This window comes from Aplysia californica, unplaced genomic scaffold (genome assembly GCF_000002075.1).
Source record: "Aplysia californica isolate F4 #8 unplaced genomic scaffold, AplCal3.0 scaffold00068, whole genome shotgun sequence".
NCBI classification, from domain to species: domain Eukaryota; kingdom Metazoa; phylum Mollusca; class Gastropoda; order Aplysiida; family Aplysiidae; genus Aplysia; species Aplysia californica.
This window is the reverse complement of record NW_004797338.1, coordinates 1809631-1829407: the sequence shown is the minus strand read 5'-3', so window position 1 is coordinate 1829407 and position 19777 is coordinate 1809631. Positions and strand designations below refer to the sequence as shown.

At 39.3% G+C, this 19777-nt stretch overlaps 1 protein-coding gene across 3 annotated transcripts in view; it reads right to left on the bottom strand.

Moving 5' to 3' along the window:
• LOC101845075 overlaps positions 1–19777 on the bottom strand; it is a 119298-nt gene that overhangs the window by 5107 nt on the left and 94414 nt on the right. For all 3 annotated transcript variants that reach the window (XM_013079939.2, XM_013079941.2, XM_013079940.2), the window contains 20 exons: positions 19328–19429; positions 18309–18410; positions 17469–17651; positions 15807–16575; positions 14457–14622; positions 13602–13728; positions 11795–12008; positions 11323–11518; positions 10706–10785; positions 9775–10036; positions 8985–9163; positions 7947–8127; positions 7281–7454; positions 6477–6602; positions 6041–6195; positions 5277–5352; positions 4032–4250; positions 2588–2745; positions 1930–2200; positions 151–328 (listed from right to left, as the gene is read on the bottom strand). In XM_013079939.2, the coding sequence (XP_012935393.1) occupies positions 151–328; positions 1930–2200; positions 2588–2745; positions 4032–4250; positions 5277–5352; positions 6041–6195; positions 6477–6602; positions 7281–7454; positions 7947–8127; positions 8985–9163; positions 9775–10036; positions 10706–10785; positions 11323–11518; positions 11795–12008; positions 13602–13728; positions 14457–14622; positions 15807–16575; positions 17469–17651; positions 18309–18410; positions 19328–19429 (3918 nt within the window). The remainder of the gene's footprint in view (positions 1–150; positions 329–1929; positions 2201–2587; positions 2746–4031; positions 4251–5276; positions 5353–6040; positions 6196–6476; positions 6603–7280; positions 7455–7946; positions 8128–8984; positions 9164–9774; positions 10037–10705; positions 10786–11322; positions 11519–11794; positions 12009–13601; positions 13729–14456; positions 14623–15806; positions 16576–17468; positions 17652–18308; positions 18411–19327; positions 19430–19777) is intronic.

The following is a 19777-nucleotide window of genomic DNA, read 5'->3' as shown; positions in this document are numbered from 1 at the left end:
CGCCAAACGTCAATTTGCAAAACGGCATTTGTCAGAATATTGCATCCAGTCATCATAATATAGTTTGACATTTTCAATAGAAGGCTAATAATCAAATCAGTGACGGTATCACTGATGTCACTCTGATAACCTGGCCACAGGAAAACTTACCTGAATTGTATCTGTTGATGCTGTTCATTGTTTCGTAGACATTGGAGGCACACTCTGAAGTGACATGCCAAACAACCTTGTCCTCACGCCAGCTGTTGGACGTAATGGTGTGTGCCAGGTTTTTGCGACTGTCAGCACTTGTCCCAGATACACCACATGTCACTGCCATAAACGTCATCTAGAAAACACAAATATGGGGTTTAAAATCATTCAGTTCAGCTGCTGTCATGCTCTGTGTCTTAGAATATTTAAAATCTAATAGAGCAATTGCAGACACTGGGTGAAATTTGAAGCCGAAATCTGTCATTTGGTGTCCAAAGGGGTTTCCAAAAATAAAATATGAAGAGGACAGTTTCCAATTCCCCCCCCCCCCTCCACACACACACACTTATTACATTTCAGTTTTTTGCGCACCCCCCGCTTATTCCACACCCCCTTATTATTTTCCAGCTTGCCACGGCCGACTATCATGAGAAACATTATATCTAGAATCTAGATATCTGAATGAAATTTTTTTTTGTAAATGGCAAATTACCCTCAGTATTTGTACCGTTACCATGTTGGCTACCTCAATTTTCTGTGCGGTTTTAAAACTTCTGTACACTGGTTTACATTTTTTTTACGAAACTGGTTTGTTCCTAAATGGGAAAAGTTGTCACAGTAACTTACTAAAATTTCATGATCTCTTCTTCTTTTATTCACTGAAGGAGAAACAAAACAGATTTCAATTGTTCCTACTAGTACAGGGGTATGAGGTTGAATGTTAGAGTAAATTGTTTGTGCAAACATGTTCAGCCTGGGGTGATTCCTTCGAAGTGAAAGCATAATCATAGAAAGAATGAATAAATGTCATAAGTGTGGTAGAATCTCTTTCTAACCTCTTGGGTCAGTAGTAATCTAAACTAGGGCTACACATTTTTGGAGGAAAAAGATGAACAATATATTTCATATTCTTTATAGCAACAACATGATATAACGTTCACTTAGAGTCCCCCAAAAAACTACAGAGTCTGAGTTTATCGTTGCCTCCACGGCGTGAGCAGGAAAAGTAAATTTATACACTCTTCCCACTAACAAGCTGACTCAGTAAATTCTGATATCAATAAATTTGGTATTAATTCTAAATATATTTACAACTTCTTTTGCCAAATAAAACTAAACAGGAAACCAAAGTTATCTTGTGATGCTCAAATCAAAATTAATGCTTCCTTAAATATCAAAGTGGGAGATCCACTGTATGGTTCTGTGGAAGTATATAAAGTATTTCTCAAATCTTGTTACATCTCCTGTGGCTGAGTGAACTAAAACATCGTGAAGCTGTCAAGAGCACAGAGGTTAAGATTGACATTCCAAATGTTTCTTTTTGATGTTGCATAATGAAACACAAGGCTATTCATCATGTGTAGATGTAAGTTTGAGAGTGGTCGGCGGGTGCTCTGGTGTGGTTTGCTTCTTCTTTCCTATCAAAAACTATCGTCCTTCTCTCTCCTCTTTCTTTTTTTTTTTTGGTGTTTGTTACTCTCTTGTAACACCTCTGATCTTCGGCACTTATATGACCTTATTGTGTTGCAAGTGCCGTAAAACTTTTACTAAAACTAAACTAAGACGTAAGTTTACCGAAAGGGAAAACAAGTTCTTGAAAATAGTTCTCAGATTCCTTTAAATAATGAGGATAAGAGAGGAAATATCAGTGTATTTTGTCTCTTAGGAAAAAAAAAAGATCAACAGCTTTTCCACAGGAAATCACAAATTTACTTATGTCACTGAAGTGTACGTTACCTCTTTGGTGTTATCTCGAGCAAAGCGGATGTAGAAATCCATAATTTTCTGGGAGGAGAGACACCAAGGTGTCCAAAACAAGATGACCGTCGGGACCCGTGCGCTGTGGCAGGACATAAGGGGCTTGTACTCTCCATCAAATATGTCCAGAAGGCTGCAGGATGGGGGCGGGACCTGTTTGTGGAGGAGACCCTGATTGGCCAGTTTCTTTGCCACTTGCCTCTCATAGGAGATTGAGTCCTGGTACTTACAGCAGCCGTAAGCTGGGTACCTGTGTCGCACATGAGATAAAGGGGATGATAAACATCATACACTGCAATGTTTATCTTACAGAAAGGACATAAGTTATGGATAATAAAAGAAATTGTCTTTCAACTTCAGTGGTAGCTAAAGCTTATCAAGACACCTCAGGACAAATTTCTCAGAGGCTGATTAGACCTCTTTTTTAAATACTTTCCTACTTTAGCATCATTGTTTAGATTTAAAAGTTGCTCATTTCATTACCTATTTACATTTACAAAGATTTATACTTAGTTGAGCCAAATTGAGATACAGTGTACGATGTGTCAGCACTGAACAAAAAAAAAAAAGTAAAATTATTGCTTAAGCTAGTTATTCTTCAATGAAACCCATTAGAAACAGCTATCAGATTACTCACTTGGAGTCCTTGCTGTGTATTGCGTTGTAACAATAGAAGGAGAACGGCTTGAAGGGCATGCTGAGTATTTCAACTGTGTTAGACTCAGCACTGCTGCCTTGGGGCTTTTCACTGGTCGCAACCATGGTCAGTCGATAACTGGGCTGCTCCAGACCCAACTGGATATGGGCACCAGGTATATTGACAAGATTTGAAGGGAAGAGGAAAACAATACGAGAGGGTTAAAACACAAATGTGTCACGACGTGGTGGAATCAGGTGCACGTCAAAATAATGAAATCGAAGAAACAGGCATTTTTACTCCAGTTTGGCAATTCTTATCGAATTTTGTTTTTTGGCTCAACACCTTTTATGCTCATATAGAAACATATTTCTTTGTGAATTTTACTGAAAAACGTAGCTTAATGGCACAAAATATGTACATTTTCAGTTTTCAAGGACTCTTTAGCTATGGAAGTTACCGAGCTTTGGCAGCCATTTTCTCAATAATTTTACTTCTGAAGCCATGTTAGCCCCACTTCCTTCAATGTCAAATATTTCTACTTCTATTGAAGATAGCTTGAATGAATAAGCTTTCCGATGATACCAATAACTCCACATGCCCAAAAATTGACGAGCGCCTGATTCCACCCCGTCGTAACACAAATATTGGCACATCAAAGCACGAATATTTTTACTGAATACTAACTGTTTTCTGTCAAAACAAAAAGTTCCATGGTTTGGTGCCAATGGGTTGCACCGCTCCAGCTCATACATACAAGAAAAAAAATGGGCAGTGGACAAAGTAACAGAACTAAGGGCTGAGGATGTATTTATCACTACAGAAAACTGCAGCAGACACTTTAATCAGATGAAACTGTCTATCTCGTCAAACACAGACAATAGTACAAGCAAGACGGAACATGAAGAAAAAAAACTGCACAATGAATTTATGAAAAGATTTCTGAGACAAGAAAAGTAGTATAGAGCCAGTAGTAGGCCTACTGTACTGTCACAACACACGATTGTGCTTGTGCTGTATAGTCAATATCTCATGTCCTGTGGTGGTGAGACATGTATCTAAGATTAATTACGCTAGTGCAGGGCAGAAAGTAGTGGTTGCACAGAGAGCAAGGAAGCAGTTTATGCTCTGCACTATGTTATCTTATCTTGGGAAGAAGAATATGAGGTATTTTGCTTGTCATTCTGCTATCTGCAAAAAGATGGGTTCTTTTTGTTAAAATGACAAATAATCAATTGTTAGAAGAAGAGATCCTCAGACTGATCCAGCTTTTGTCAGAACAAATTGCCATGAGACAATTTTCCGTTTTCATAAGAACTTTTGAAAAAAATTTATCCAATGATGATTATATTATAATTACTGCAATGATGATGGAGACAGGGACGAATTAGGATGAATAAGATAACAACAAAATGACAACACTGGTTTATTTAAACTGACGCACCTGTATCTTGACGGTGCGCACTCCACTGTGCATGGGGCTCCCATACTGCTTTCCATCCACTAGGACCTTGTATCCACTCAGCTGGATGTCAGGGTTGGACTGCGGGCACTGCCAGCTCACGTGTGCTGTCAGCTGACCTGTGTAGTTCTCCAGCGCGTTGAAACAGTCCTCTAAGAGCTCTTCTATCCGGGTCAGGGAGTGGGCGCTGAACACAACGTCCTGAGCACATGGCAGGGGCGGGAAAGATGAAAACATTATCGTGGATTTGAAAATTTGAATTCAATTTCAATGAGGTAATTATTGCCTAGAATTGATTAGACTCTAAATCCCACTCTGTAATCAGTTTATCAACAGAGCGTTATGCCAGTGAATGTTGGATGATTATATTACTTAGTTTTCTCTCTACTAATAGTATTTCTGTGATAGATCTTTGCAATTCATTTATTAGGTCTGACAAAAGACTAGTTAACAACATATGTGTCACAACGCAATGGAATCAGGCGCTCGTCAATTTTTAGTCATGTGGAGTTCTTGGTATCATCTGAAAGCCAATTTATTTGTCATGATTCCTATGAAATAAGCATCCATTTATCTTGAATAGAACTAAATATCTGCAATTGAAGGAGGTAAGGTCGCCTGGTTTCGGTTTTAAAATTAGCGAGAAAATGGCCACCAAAGTTTGGTAACTCCAATTCCTAAAGAGTCTTTGAAAACTGAAAAGTGACACATTTTGTGCCTTTAATCAATGTTTTTCAGTGAAATTCACATGGAAATGTGCAGTTATAGAGGTAAAGCTAAAAAACAAAAATTTGACAAAAGTTTCCACACTGGCGAAAAAATGCCTGTTTCTAGGATTTCTCATCATTTTGACGAGCGCCCGATTTTACTAAAACAATTAATTAAGTTGATTATAAATCACCTGGTTATCAGCTTTTCTCTTTTTAAACAAAATTTATCTGAAAAGTAAGACAGTGAGTTTGGCTGTCAGCATAATCTCCTTTTTACAAAACAGCAATTATCCTTAGATAAAGAAATTATTGTCAAGAATATATGGGACAAGTTGTTGTAAACTGTGATTATAAAATTTACCTAACAACACAATCTAAAAAATACATCCTTCTACAATACTGTCAATACTGTTCCTTATATAAAGCATTTCATCAGACAAAGCTTCACCATTTTGTGACACCCACTCATTGAGAAAAGCCTATGATGACTGTACGCGACAATGATAGAAACACTCACCTCGTTCTTCTCAGCCCGTAGCGGGTGAGACAGAGCTCCGATTCTCTTCAGCTTGTGACCCACTTGTCTGATTAGTCTGCAAAGAATCATGAGAGCTACAGGTATATCATACAGTAGCCTACCATTTACAAATTTTCATTTGAAACAGTATATCTCTGGTGCAGACACACCCATTTTCTGTTTAGACTCCTAAAAACTGTGCTGAATACTAGGTATGAGCAGGTACCGGTACCCAGTACTGGAACTCCCGGTTCTACCGAAGGAGGTGTTAGTACCGACACCTGGCCTCCAGTACCGGCTCTGGGAAGGAGCTGACACCAATGGTTAGTACCCGCGCTGCCGCAAACTTCAAAGGTATTTGGCGTCACAGTTTGTCTCTCAAATTCTCACGTGTGTACGTGTGTGTGTGTGTGTGAGTTGGGGGGGGGGGGGAATGCGGGCAGCGCTGATCATGGTGTGAGATGCAAGACACGAAGTCTGTGATGTCACCTATTGATGTCACTCCAAGTACCGGTGCGGTGCCGGTACTCTCGGTTCTTGGCACCCAGTACCGAGAAAGTGTACTGGGTTTCGCCGGTACCCCCCAACACTACTGAATACTATGAAAGAGATTTTTGGTCTGCAAAACAGAAACTACATTAAATTTTTTTGAAGGTTTTTCATTCACAATTTGAGTTTATTAACATTAATTATACTTATATTAACAACTACTAGAAAAATAAATAGAAACAATAAAGAACTCAACAAAATATTATACAGTATACCTGTCACGTTTGTTGACCAGGTCACAGGTAAACTTCTCAATTTGTCGTCGTTCTTCCAGACCAACCAAAGTGACAGTCGTTTGTGGAGGGTCAGGGGACAGGGCAGGTTGCATACGCATGACCTCTGACCTTATGACAGTATCAGTGCCATACAGCTGGCGGGGAAGAAAAAAAGACTTGTCAAAGGGCTGCTTGCGGTGGTCTAGGCTTATGAATAATAATACAAACAGGTTAAATTCTGGGATGAATATCTTTATCATCAATAAGAGAAGAAGAAAATAAAACCAACACACTAAACATTTGCTACAACATGCACTCAGGTATGCATTCATGCTCATACACACATGTGCATATACATGTACGCACACACACAAACACACACACACCCACACCTCCGCAGCTTATACATAAGGCTTACAACAGGTGAATCACTTACATAAATTTCAAGGTAGACCGAGTAGTTCCCCTTCTTCAGGTTCTTGAACTCTGCCTCTCGAGAGTCTGGGTGTATGGGCCCTACACTCTGTACCAGCTTCTCTGTGTCCTCCTCCACACAGCACAGCTGGCAAAATACACAAAAACAAAAGCACAATGTCACAGGAACTGATTCAATATCATTGGCATTAAAAGCCTTGTAAAGGTAGGGAGGATCATGTATCATGCTAGCCAGCAAAAAGATCCTTACCTCACAGTATAGATGCCCTTTCCATTTTGGGAAAGATTACAATGTGCATTCTGCATAGATCATGTATCCAGTTAATTTGTCTCACCATTGGGCAACGAGGTTTTAAAAAAGAAAGTACATATATATTCAAAACAGCTGATTAATTGTAGAGTAAGAGTGAGAGAGAGAGAGAGAGACAGACAGACAGAGACAGAGAGAGAGACAGACAGACAGACAGAGAGAGAGAGAGAGAGAGAGAGAGAGAGAGAGAGAGAGAGAGAGAGAGAGAGAGAGAGAAGAAACCTGAGTAAAATACAACAAATAAGATTAAAAAAAAATAAAACGACAGAAAAGAACTCGAATAATGTTTGGGGCTTTTCTTGGAAAATATAGAAAAAAACCCCTCAAAATAATGTGATAAATTTTGCTCGGGGGGGGGGGGGGATGAAATTTATGTTCCAATTTTAATGAAGCAATAGATTGTTGTTCAGCTGGCAGATTTCAAACAGAATTTCACCATGAAATGGCATTATAGATAAACAACAATTGAATGCACAAAAGTCTGTCTTCTCTTACCTTATAATGTTTGACTTTGAGTCCTTCTGTGAGGTACGGCTCGTCCCAGCCCACGCGTAGTGTTGAGCTACTCACTGAGGGCAGGCGTTTGATAGCCGGGGCTTTAGAGCCAGGCCATGTCACCACAAGTGGTTCCGAGGGTTTGCTGTTCAGGAGATCCCCTGGGGTCAGGGCCTGGAAAAATAAAACAAAAACCATTGTTGAGCCATGTGAAATGAAGTCAGGCTCTCCAAGGCTTTGATGTTTAGGTATCCCATCACAACAAAAATAGATGTTCGCATACAAGGGGAGAACAAACCTTTCTACAATTTTTATTTAAACTAAATACTGACACCAAATAAGAAATTACTTTAATTTACCTCGCATGTCAATAACAAGAAAAGAATAGAAATGCTGAGATAAAAAATAGACATGAAAAAATACTTTGATTAAACTTTTTTTTTCAGCTGAATTCATTCTCATTAAAATATAAACATTACTCATGTCATCCACCTCGACAACATCTTCATCACACAGTTCACAGCAGCAAAGTTTGAGTGCAATTATTTTTACTTGTGCTTGTATAGTGACCACCAAATTATATGAAAATTCAAAACATCTCCTTTGGCAGACCACAGAAATTACAATCAGTGTTACATTATGATAAACAGAGACAACTAGACCTACCTGCACTTGGAAGGCATACTCGTGACACCACTTGCCCTGGGTGTATGTGTAGTTGAGCTGGTCCGCATTGAGCACAGCCTCCACAATGCCATTCACGTACACCTTGTACCCAGTAACCAAAGCATCTCCGTACGTGGTTGGTTTGTCCCACTGAATAGCCACGTAGCGGAAGTTGCATGCTCTGTAATGAGGACATATCATAGGTTGCATATAAAGGAAAATTGATGTGTCTTAAGCTGAACAGAGAAAGCACTAGAATTATCTTTGTGCTGAAAAGAGGTAAATATAGCACTGAAATTGCCATAAATTATAATTCAATTCAGCTTCCAATATTGTTGCCATAAATAATGCAGCCCTAGGTGTTCTACCATTTGGTTGAATGGCATGGTGAAGAATGTGGAAGTCTTTGTAATCTGTGATCTGCATCTCAGTTCAAACTATAACCATCACACATAAAAAACCCACTCATTTTGAGTGCTCCAACACTTATACTCTATCAGCTTTTACTATACCATAGCAATAGGTTAAAAGGTTATCCTCTAAAAAATGCAGACAATCAAATTATCTGAGTACTATGTCTTTTACACATACAAACAAAAAATCCAACACAACTCCCCCCCCCCCCCAACTCAGACAAAACAGCATTGTTACTGTTGCTAACCATACCTTACAGGCTTTTCAAATAATTCTACCTTTGCCAGGGTAGTATCTATCAGCACTATTACTTCTGTTAACTTTCCATATTTCCCAAACTTTAACAGTAAAATGTCAAAATCTTTTGAAACTGAATAATTAACAAAAAAATTATTTAAAACCCCCACTTTTGATGAAGATTTAAAGCTCTATGAGATACAGTGTTGATTACTTCAAAAATTTTGTACTTGACCCATCTTTAGGACTCTGGAGACACAGGGAAACAATATTTCAAGAAGATAAAAGTTTCACCCTACCCTATTGTGAATCTCAAACTTTTCACGTTGGTTAAGTGTGTGACACAATAAGACAAAAATATCAAGACACAACAGCTTCAGGGCCTACCTGACAGACAATTTTGGTGCATCGGGGGGAGCAGACGTCTGAACTGTCAGCTGTTTGGATTTCTCCAAGATTTGTCCATTAGCGTTGAAGGCCACAATCCTCACAAAGTGAGTGGTTCCAGGTAGGCACTTGTTGATCACACAGTTGGAGTCTTTCTCTGACAGACGCACTTCTCTTTGCTGCAAAATTGATGGTAAGCTACTTATAATAGACACAGGGAAGCCCCATTAACTCTTTATCTCCATGGGGGGTAAACCCACTACGCCAGGGCCCTTTTTTAAAAACTAAATCTAAAAACAACAAAAACATCACTAAATGGGTCATTAAATCAAAACAAGTCAACCTATTTTGATTGTTCTTCATCTAATGAATGAACTCCTGATAAAAGAGACCTGTTTTTGGAAATTGTGGAAAAGTAAATTTGACGTAGAAGTCGTTGTAAAGGAATGTGCCCAGCAGCGAGCAGCTGGAAGCAGCTCGCAGGAGATAAAGAGTTAAGATATTTCTTTTTTTTTTTTACTTCAAGCTACAAAAGTGTGAAATTGTTTTCTTGAATTTTCACTTTTTGTATTGCCATTAAGTTTCTGATAAAGTGTTGCAAAGATAATATCATTACAAATACGCACAAGCTTTGTTTCATCAGGAAAATAAATAAATGTCTGTTGGAAGATCGTTTTTTGCCATAAACTAAAAAGTACTAAATACCCAAACTGAAAATCTAAACTCTATACAGAAGTCGAAAGAAACGTCCCCTAGACATTTAAGTAAGAGATAGTAATATCCCACAAACCTCTGGCTGTGCCACGCTGCTCCACTGAATCTTATAGAAGGATACGTCATCCGTTTCCACGAAACGACTCCAGTCCAGATGGATGCCGTTCTCTGTCACTTTAGACACTTTGACCGGGATGCCTGCGTCATCCACCACCCAGTCGTCCTGGTGCGGGGTGGTGTCCCCCTGTCCTGACGGGTTGACCACCAGCGTGTTTGACCGGGCTGAGTCTCCGTAGTCGGGTTTGTCACTCAGTGCCACCACATTCACACGATAGGTCCTACACAGTAACATTAACAAGTTAGTTTGTTTGTTTGTTTGAGTAGCGAGAAGTACATCAACAAAATAATGGTAATTTATTACTGAAAAAAGTAAGACAAACAGACAGAAACAACAGAGGAAAAGTAAAGAAGTAGGACCTACCAGTGGCACCTTCCAACCACCCGCACAGCAAGTTAGGAAAACTCATATCACTTCTGCAATTCACACATTAATTTGTATTTGATCCTCAAAGTGTTGCTAACAAATAGCCTGTGGTGTCAAGGGAAGTTATATGATTTCACTACATTATGTTGGAAAATGCTTAAGAACATGCAAATCTAGAGAGTAAAGTCCATATACCTTCAGAAAGTACATCTTAAGAGGAGTTAAAATGTTAAGCGATATAAAAAAACAAGGATGAACAAATAGAAGTAGTGACACAGATTACAGCCAATTCAATCAGCTGTAACATCACAGAATGAAACTACCAGCCGTCAACACTAGGAGGGTAAAGAAATCTTGTTTTTTTCATCTTTTGACAACAAATTGTGATCTTTCTGTAAATGATCAAACTTGCACCATGAACGATTAGGCCAGCATCACATTCTACGGAAACATACTAGAGACTATTCCATTTATTCAATACAAACGCTGCTACTGTAAAAACTATTTTAGGGAGGGAATTCACCTGTTAGGTCTGCATGGAATGGTCGCCTTGTTATGGTTAGCATTGAGTTCATTCCCGGCCTTTTTGTCATTGAGGAAAACCTGTGACACAAAAAGAAACTTCCATTCACATACCGATAGATGATATTACTGCTCAAACAGTCAACATAATGAAAACTTGCCACCACTATAGAGACTAGCCTGTGGTATATCCTTCTAATTTGTACAAGTACAATTTAAGCTAGCACTAGACATACACGTCAAAGATGACTGAGAAAAATATTTCATCCAACATTAATATTTAAAAAAAAAATAATGACAATCAGCTCTTAACATATCCATAAAAAAAAGAAAGGAAAATAGTTTATTTTCCAAGAAAAAAATGTGTGTACTGTGGATTGTAAAAAAACATTACTACATCTTTGAAAATAAATAATTCCAGTAAAGACACAAAATAGTAAAACCTAAAAGTGAGCAACAAGACCCTGACAAGAATTATGACCGAGTATAAAAATACTGTTCAAGTGTTTAATGAGATGAATCATACTTATAAACTGATTTCTTCCTACCAGTTATATCATGTAAGTACAAAATTATTATGAATAAAAAATTAACAATGTTTTTCTCCCTGTTTCTTACCTGATATCCCTTGATCTTGACTCCACCAAACAGACGCGGCTCTCCCCATTCAATACAGAACTCGTCCACATCCAGGGAGCGTAGGAAGATCTCTGGTGCATCAGGAGGTCCTGGGATCATCACCTGAACTTCCTGCGAGGGCTGCGGTAACACGTCAGTGTAGTAACCAGGCTCCACCTTCATGTGGTACACGGTTCTAGAAGAAAAAAGTATGTTTTTTTTAGCTCAATTAAAATTGACCGCACTTAACTCTTAGAAGTTGGCAGGTCAATTGCCTTGATGCTGGATTATGGGTTCTTTTTTCCATGTTTTCCTCATAAATTTCTACTAGCCTGAAATGCAACAGTACCTTCATAATATATCACATCTTCATTCTTTTCTAACAACTTTGGTGGATAATACATGCTTGTAGTTAGAGCCTATCTTTTTAAAGCTGTAAATGCTAAATAAATATCAAAGACTCAGAACTGACTTGATTCGCGTGACAGGGATTGTACATCTGCGCTGCTCTGGGCCGACGTATTTGGTCTGGATGACTCTGTCATCAATGCTGTACCAGATGATGTTGAACTGTTTCAGGAGATTCGTTTTGCCCTGTACCGTCCATGCCAGCTCAATGTCTCCAAACGTTTTGTTGTCACGCTCCATTTGTGGAAGGAACTTAGCCTCTAAAGTCTTCAGGAAACCTGTAGAAGTCAAAGACGAAAAATATTACTTTGTGTTATCAATTGCTGAAAAAAACATGTAAGAAAGAGAATTGCTTTTCCAGTCTTGTTCACTAATAGTATGTCTTTCTCATCACTGCAGTTATCTTTGTACCCCTTGTGTCTGGAAAAGCAATAACTTCAAAATAAATCAAACCAGATATAAAAAGGAAAAATTGAACAGATGAATGGCTCCTGTAATATTGACAATTATGTTTAGAAAGACACTGAGAGACAATTCAGTTCAAATGTTCTTAAAGCAAAGTGGAAATTTTCTTAGAAAAATTTTTAATACTGTCTTCCTAAAAAATACTTTAGCTTTTCACTGATACATAACTAGTAAAAATGCTGTTGAGCAGAGTAGCACAGAGGTAAAATAGCTTTGTGAAAAAATAACAGATTCTTTCTTTCTTCATCGGGTTCATAGGGTTGGTAGATCAGACTGAAGTGGGTTTTCAGGTGGCACGGACTAAATTCATATTGTCCAAAAATGGACGACCACAGGGAGGAATGCCTTATATCATCCCAATTTGAAGGCAAAGCTGTAGAGCGCTGGTACTTAATCTTGTAGCAGGTACTGGACCCCCTAAGAGTTATAAGTGCATTCATCAAACCTTTTGAGTGGGGTGACCGGAAAGGAGACACATGCACACAAACACACACACATACACACACTTACATGCACAAACACTCACACATACACACACATGCATATATACACACATGCACTCGCACACATGCACATATGCACACCTGCACACATGCAAGTATGCACACATACACATGCACACACACACATACACACACATATATATAGACACACATGCGTCCACACACATACACATATACACACACGCACACATGCATGCACATAGGCACACACTCACATACACACACAAACACACACACACACACACACACACACACACACACACACATACATACTGAGTGCATCTAGACGTCTGCCAAACTGAATAAACTGACCCACTGAACCCCTTGGGTTTGATCAAACCCAGGTTAAGAACCACAGCACTAGGAATTAAAAAGTTTATCATTTTAAGACGTAACAACACCCCCCCCCCCCTTTCCCAACGGCAGTGAAGCTGACTGAAGTGTCTTTAGGTCATTCCCAAAGGGGGGATATTAATATGCTCTTATGCACTGTAGAATTGTAAATGCGCTGATTTATCAATGTCATGCTCATACTGTGCCGGACCAACATAGGGGGAGCTGCTGCTTTTTCTTTCCTCATCCTTATTATCATCATTTTCCCTCTACTTTTTTGTATGTTTGTCACTATCTTGTGAACTGCTATTTCCAGGGTGCCTTGATAATCGAAGTAGACTTTGTGCTGTTGAGGCTAGAGAGGTGAGCAAAGTAAGCCTGTTTCCCATTTGGACTTCTCTGTTGACTTCCACCTCTTGGAGCTCATATGATCTTATGCAGTTGTGAGCGCTGTAAAACCTTATTAAAACAAACATGACACAACAGATCCTTAAATAAAACAAACCACTGCTCTAAGGCATTAAAAGTTTATCACTTTAAAGATACAACCGCTACTTAAAGGAAACAAACCTTCCTGGTCCTTGGGCAGAATGACTTCCAGTGGCTCAGAAGGTGACTCATCCAGGTTGTCATCATCCTGCAGAAGAGCCATGTAGTCCACCTCTTTGGTCTCCATGCTTTTGAAGTAGCTCTTGTACTGAAAAAAAAAAAAAAGAAATTGTGAAATGGTATATGCATTGTATTTGCACACATGACTGTTCCCAACTCAAAAGATGCACAAATTCCCTGAGTAAATGAGAACAAGTCACTATCTTTAGCCAGAGAACACAACACATCTCACGGAATTCCTTCCTAAACAGGATCAGCAAGGATACCCCACCTGCCTGCCCATTGTGTGACTGCCAGGACTGCCAGGATGAAACAGTATCACATCACCTCTTTAGCTGCCTTGCACTTAGCAATCTATGTAGCACCTTCCTACCTGTCTCCCCAGATGTCAGAAATACTCTATACAGTGACAAAACACAGCCGAAAAAAGCTTGTAAATTCTTTGCCATATCGACAGGCCGAAGGGCTAGAACTCAGATGGCCTCTGGAACGGAAAAGTCAAAGTAAAGTAAATCTATATATAGCTTTCTGAAAGCTCAAAACAAAGTTGTTTGATGTTCAGCATTTCCTTGGTTTTGGGTAACAAAGGCAATTTGAAAGGAAATCCCCAATTTATAGGATCTAAAAATACTCCCTCAGCCCCTCTCCCAAAAAATATTTCATACATTGAATAATTTGAGACAACAAAATAAATGTTCATTTTAGAAATAAATCCAAAACTGCTCTTGCTATAAAGGCTCTGTGAGTTCAGATCTAAGTGTAACTTCTGTTCATTACTGAACACAATATAGAAAAATACCAAAGTTCTGTTCTCACCTTCTGTTTGCGAGCTTTTTTTCCCTCGTCAGTGCATGTCATGGCCACCAGCACAACATTGTAAGTACGGCCAGGCTTGCACTTGGTCAGTGTGCAGGAGTTCGAGTCTGGCCCCAAGCAGCATTGAAGTTTGCCGTTGATCTCCAGTTTGTAGCCTTGCAGATATCTAGAGACAGAGAGGTAGAAGCCATGTGTGAAAAGAGGAAAAGACTGCAGATATCTAGACAGATAGGTAGAAGCTATATGTGTTATTATGCGGCAGAATCAGGGCCTCATCAATTTTAGGGCATATGGAGTTATTAGTATAACCTTAAAGCCTGTCCATTTGCCTTGGTTTTGATGAAAACAGTATCAATTTATCTTGGATATAATTCAAGATATTTGCGATTGAAGGAGGTGGAGCTCACCTGGATTCAGAGGTAAAATTAGCGAGAAAATGGCCGACAAAGCTAAGTTTTTTCCTTAGCTTGAGAGTCCGCAGAAAGTGAAAATTGACAGCTTTAATGCCTTTAATCAATGTTTTTCAGTAAATTTCACATAGAAATGTGTTCCTAGAAGGGCATGAAAGGTGTTGAGTCAAAAAAACAAAATTTCGATAAAGATTCCCAAACCTGCGTAAAAATGCCAATTTCTTGACTTTCAGTATTTTGACGAGCGCCTGATTTCACCACGTTGCCTCACATATATGTGAAAAGAGGAAAAGATTGCAAGTATCTAGAGACAGATAGGTAGAAGCCATGTGTGGAAAGAGGAAAAAAGAACTAAGTAAGAGCAAACTTCAGTGGAGATATGAAACTTAAGGGAAATCACATGTTCCAATATCTAGTTTTTGTTCTTGGACCCTTTGTATTATCCCCAATTCAATCTTTTCTTTTTTTGTAAATTCCATTCTTTGCTTGTATATATAAATAAAACCAAGAGAAGTAAGCTGAGGTAGCCAGTCCACATCATCTCCATTTGCCTGTTTAAAAAAACAACAACCCCCCCCCCCCCTAAAAACAAAGAAAAGATCCCAGTTATCTTTAACTCTTCATCTCTGGAGGAGGTTTTCCCACTATGCCGGGCCCTCTTTTGTTATGAAACCTGGAAGTCACACATATTACTCTATTTTAATATTAATATCTAATGAAAGAACTGTTAAAGAGACCTGTTTTTGGCAATTGCTAGAAACTAATAATATAACATTGATGTTGTCTTAAAGGAATGTGACCAAGCCGCTCAAGGCGGCTCACCGGTACAGCAGTTCTGATCGTGAGCCACTGAGAGTAGCTTGCTGGAGATTAGTTAAAAAGGAAGGAAACAGAAGTAAGACCTGTAAGTGAACACCCTTCAACCACCCGCCTGAGTTACCTGCGAAGATACTTTGGGTTGTCTTCTTCATCCTTGCCCACCACAGACATGAGCGGTGGCTTCTCCCAGTACAGTGTTGCACTCATCTGAGTGTACGAGGTCACCTGAACTTTGGGTGGTTCAATGGGAGCACGCGTTCTTGTAAAGAACGGTTTTGACATAACGTGAGCCGTGCGTCGGAACTTTTCGATGTTGTTACCATCCCACTTGTCAAGGTCCAAGGACGTCTTCACACTGACCACAGCCTCAATGACCACTTTGTACTGGGCACCAGGCACCAGGTCCTCAATGGTCAGTGTGTCTTCAGTAGGCAGAAGGTTTACATGGCTTGCAATTTGCAGGTCTTCATGGTCTGCACGCCGAGATTTCTTCACATCCGACCATCGCACGATCTGACCGGTCAGCTTGTTGGAGCCATGCACCAGAGGGGGTGTCCAGGTCAGGGTCAAGGAGGTTGTGGTGGCCTTCATGACTCGGATGTTTGTTGGGGATTCCGTGCCCGATGTTTTGATAAGGATGCTAGAGTGTGGCAGCCATGGGGATTCCTCCTGTGAAGCCATCACATCCTGCGGGAAACCTCGCAGGCGTTTGTGCCGATGTTTCTCAGGCAGTCGGTCAAAGTACTCCTCTGTCACTGCAATAACTTTGAGGAGATAATCTGTCTTCTCATGTAAGCCATTGACATCTGCAATTGTAGCATCTGGAAGTGTGTCCACTGCAATGTGGTGGGAGTTCTGAGGGTCTAGAGAGATGCACTCTACACGGATGGCTGAGGAAGAGAAAAGTTTGACTTGAGCTCGTCATTGAACTGATTTTGTTTTAGTTCGGGTTCAGTAGGCGTATAAAGAAACATATCAACATGACATCAGTCGTGAAGTGCAGAGGAAAAAGTTAGATAGGCAGATAGAAACAACAGAGCAAAGGGGAAGGAGCAGAATCTATCAGTGGCTCCCACCATTCATCCACTAATAGTTTTAGTTAAAAAGAAGTACATCAGTCTATAAATCTGGAAGAAAAGAAAAAGAAAGACTACTATTACAGATAAGTAAGAAAGAAATATGACTGATTTGAATCTATCTCATTTCATCGATTGTTTATTTAATTGACTAGAAAACAGGTGTGCCCATGTATCTGTGATCTGACTGACCATGGAATGTAATCAGCTGAAAGACAAAAAAGAAAGAAGATCTGCTACTAACCTTGAACATTCCAAATATAAATGTGGATTTCTACAAGCACTCTACGTCACCAACAAGGAAAGTGGTTTCAACTATATCTTAAGGATAGAAGTAGAAAAGTTGTAAAAATGCTAGCTGAAACTATGACATAAATGTTAAAAAATGTAATGCTTCACCAATTATTTATTTCCATCAACTTCTTCAAACAGTATTTTTAAAAATCCATAATGACTAATGTTTTAAAATATAACTTCATTCAACCTTTAAAAAGAAATTTTATAATTCCTTTCTAGAGTAAAGGAATTGAGCTCAGAGACTCAAAAACCAATAGACGACATAGAATTTGATCGAATAAAATATATATATATATATATTACAAAGTTAAAAAGAAAATTTTCATAAACTAATAAAATAACTGCTGCTGATAATCGAAAATCAAATGAAAAAAAACCCATCTCTCAAGCCAGAGCCACTTATTTGTTACCTATAATCTCTGAGCCGTGTTCTCTGGGGGGATCCCAGCCGACCTTCAGGCTGTGACAGGTCATGGCCACCACGCCAACATTGGTGGGAGGTTCTGGTGGGCTGGCTGTCTTCACCAGCAGCTGCTCTGACTTGGAGGACAGGATGAAAGCGTTGAGGCCGTCTGGGGTTTCCCTCGCAGATGCTAAATGAGACGAGGTTACAGCAGTTTTATTGTTATGTTTTATTTCGCATGAATGATCATATTGTTTCATTTAAATCCTCAAGACCAAGAGTTTCATTAAAGAGAAGCAAATCAACACAATAATGGTCGTTTTATTCGAAGAATATGCAAGATCAAGAAAGATAGACAGAATCCACAGTGGGAGAGAAAAGAAGTAGGAACTTCCAGTGACAGCTTTTAACCACATGCAAGATTATTTTAATGCACAACAGGTTATTATATAAATGAAGAAGTCTTGTTCATGCCATGGGTCATGAGATATAAAATAAAAATTCAAAGGAATACATACACAGGAGGTAGGAAAAATTACCTCACAAAACAAATATTTTTGCATTCACATAGCGAGTAAGACAAACAAAACTGATCGAAACGCTTACCCATGTGATAAACCTTTCACTCACACGTACATGTGCATGTCTACAGCTAGGAGGCACGAACGATTTTGTACATTTGACTATGTAAAGTCATGCTTGTTGTAAACAAATGTTATTCAATAAAGAAATTCAAAGTGGAGAAAAGGAAAAAACATACTGTATAATTATAAAGGTATGCTTAAAGGTAACCTGTCATTCAATGAAGAGAAAAAACAACTGCACAACTGTTTCAAGGTGAACTTACAAGCTCCTTCATCCATGTCTGTGTACTTCTCCATCTTGCGAGCCTCAACAACAATAGTGTACGAAATGGACGGCCTCAGGCCAGTGATCAGCAAGTGGTCCTCTGGAAAGGAAGAGGCAATGCAAGTTTAACAAAGATACAGAACTGTTCCTCTAGCTCTGGAATGGGCAAATTACATGTACACGCCAGATCCAGCCTATGAGCAGTTTCACTCTGGTCTATGGGTCAGCCTAGTAATTAATAATAAATGCAGTCAGTGGTGAGTAGATAATAAATTTGAAAAAAAAAATGTCTGTCTTGAAAATAAAAATCAATAGTTTTGGGCCAAGCAAGAAGCAATAAATGTAATTTTATTTCACATGAAATGCTCTTGAGTGATATAGGCTATCATGTCAGTTTTAGTCTCATTTTTGAGAATTTGGGTATTTCAACGATGTCACCCAGCATTCTCCTGCTTCGACCCATAAGATATTCAGAATTGCTTAATCGGGCCAATAACTCCGACACACTTGCCTAGGCCTTCTCTAGCTCCACACATAGATTTTAAGGATAACATTCTTCTTCTTCTGAATAAAGAGAGGTACATCAACACAACAACACTCACTTAGTGCAGGGAAAGAGTGACAGACGGACGATTCCAGTCATATAAGTCTAGGAAACAGTATATGGCTTCAAATTGATTCTCTTAGTCTTAGTACAGGACTGAGCAAACATATACACAAATATACACACACACACATACTCACACATACACACACAAACACATAATACAAATACACACATGCACGCACACAGTATTTTCTCCACTGTCTCATATACATACAAACAAACACTCATCCTCTCCCACACATACACCAAGAACAAAATACAATAATATCATGAACACAGCAAGACATACACATTTAACTTAACAAACACTCATCCACTCACACACTGCAGGCCTGCACATAGGCCTACACATACAATATTACGGTGAATAATATCTGAGAATAAATATATGAACACAACAAGACACACACCTGTAGTGCTGTCACTCTGAATCTCCTCCTGAGGTCTGTCCCCTGGCCACCACGTGACCTGGTAGCTGTCAGGCCTCAGGTAATGCGCCTTGGACTCATCCACTGGACAATCAAAAAACGATGGTTATCAGGTTTGGAATGAAAGGCAACGAAACTCTATTATGCCCAATATATTGGGACAAGCTTACAGACTAATCTCTTTCTTCTTTCTTTCTCTCTCTCTCTCTCTGCCCCCCTCTCTCTGTCTCTGTCTCTGTCTCTGTCTCTGTCTCTCTCTCTCTCTCTCACACACACACACACACACACACACACACACTCTCTCTCTCTCTCTCTCTCCTCTCTCTCTCTCTCTCTCTCTCTCTCTCTGTGTCCCCCTCTCTCTGTCGCTGTCTCTGTCTCTCTTTGTCTCTCACTCTCTGTCTCTCACTCTCTCTCTTTCACTCTCTCTCT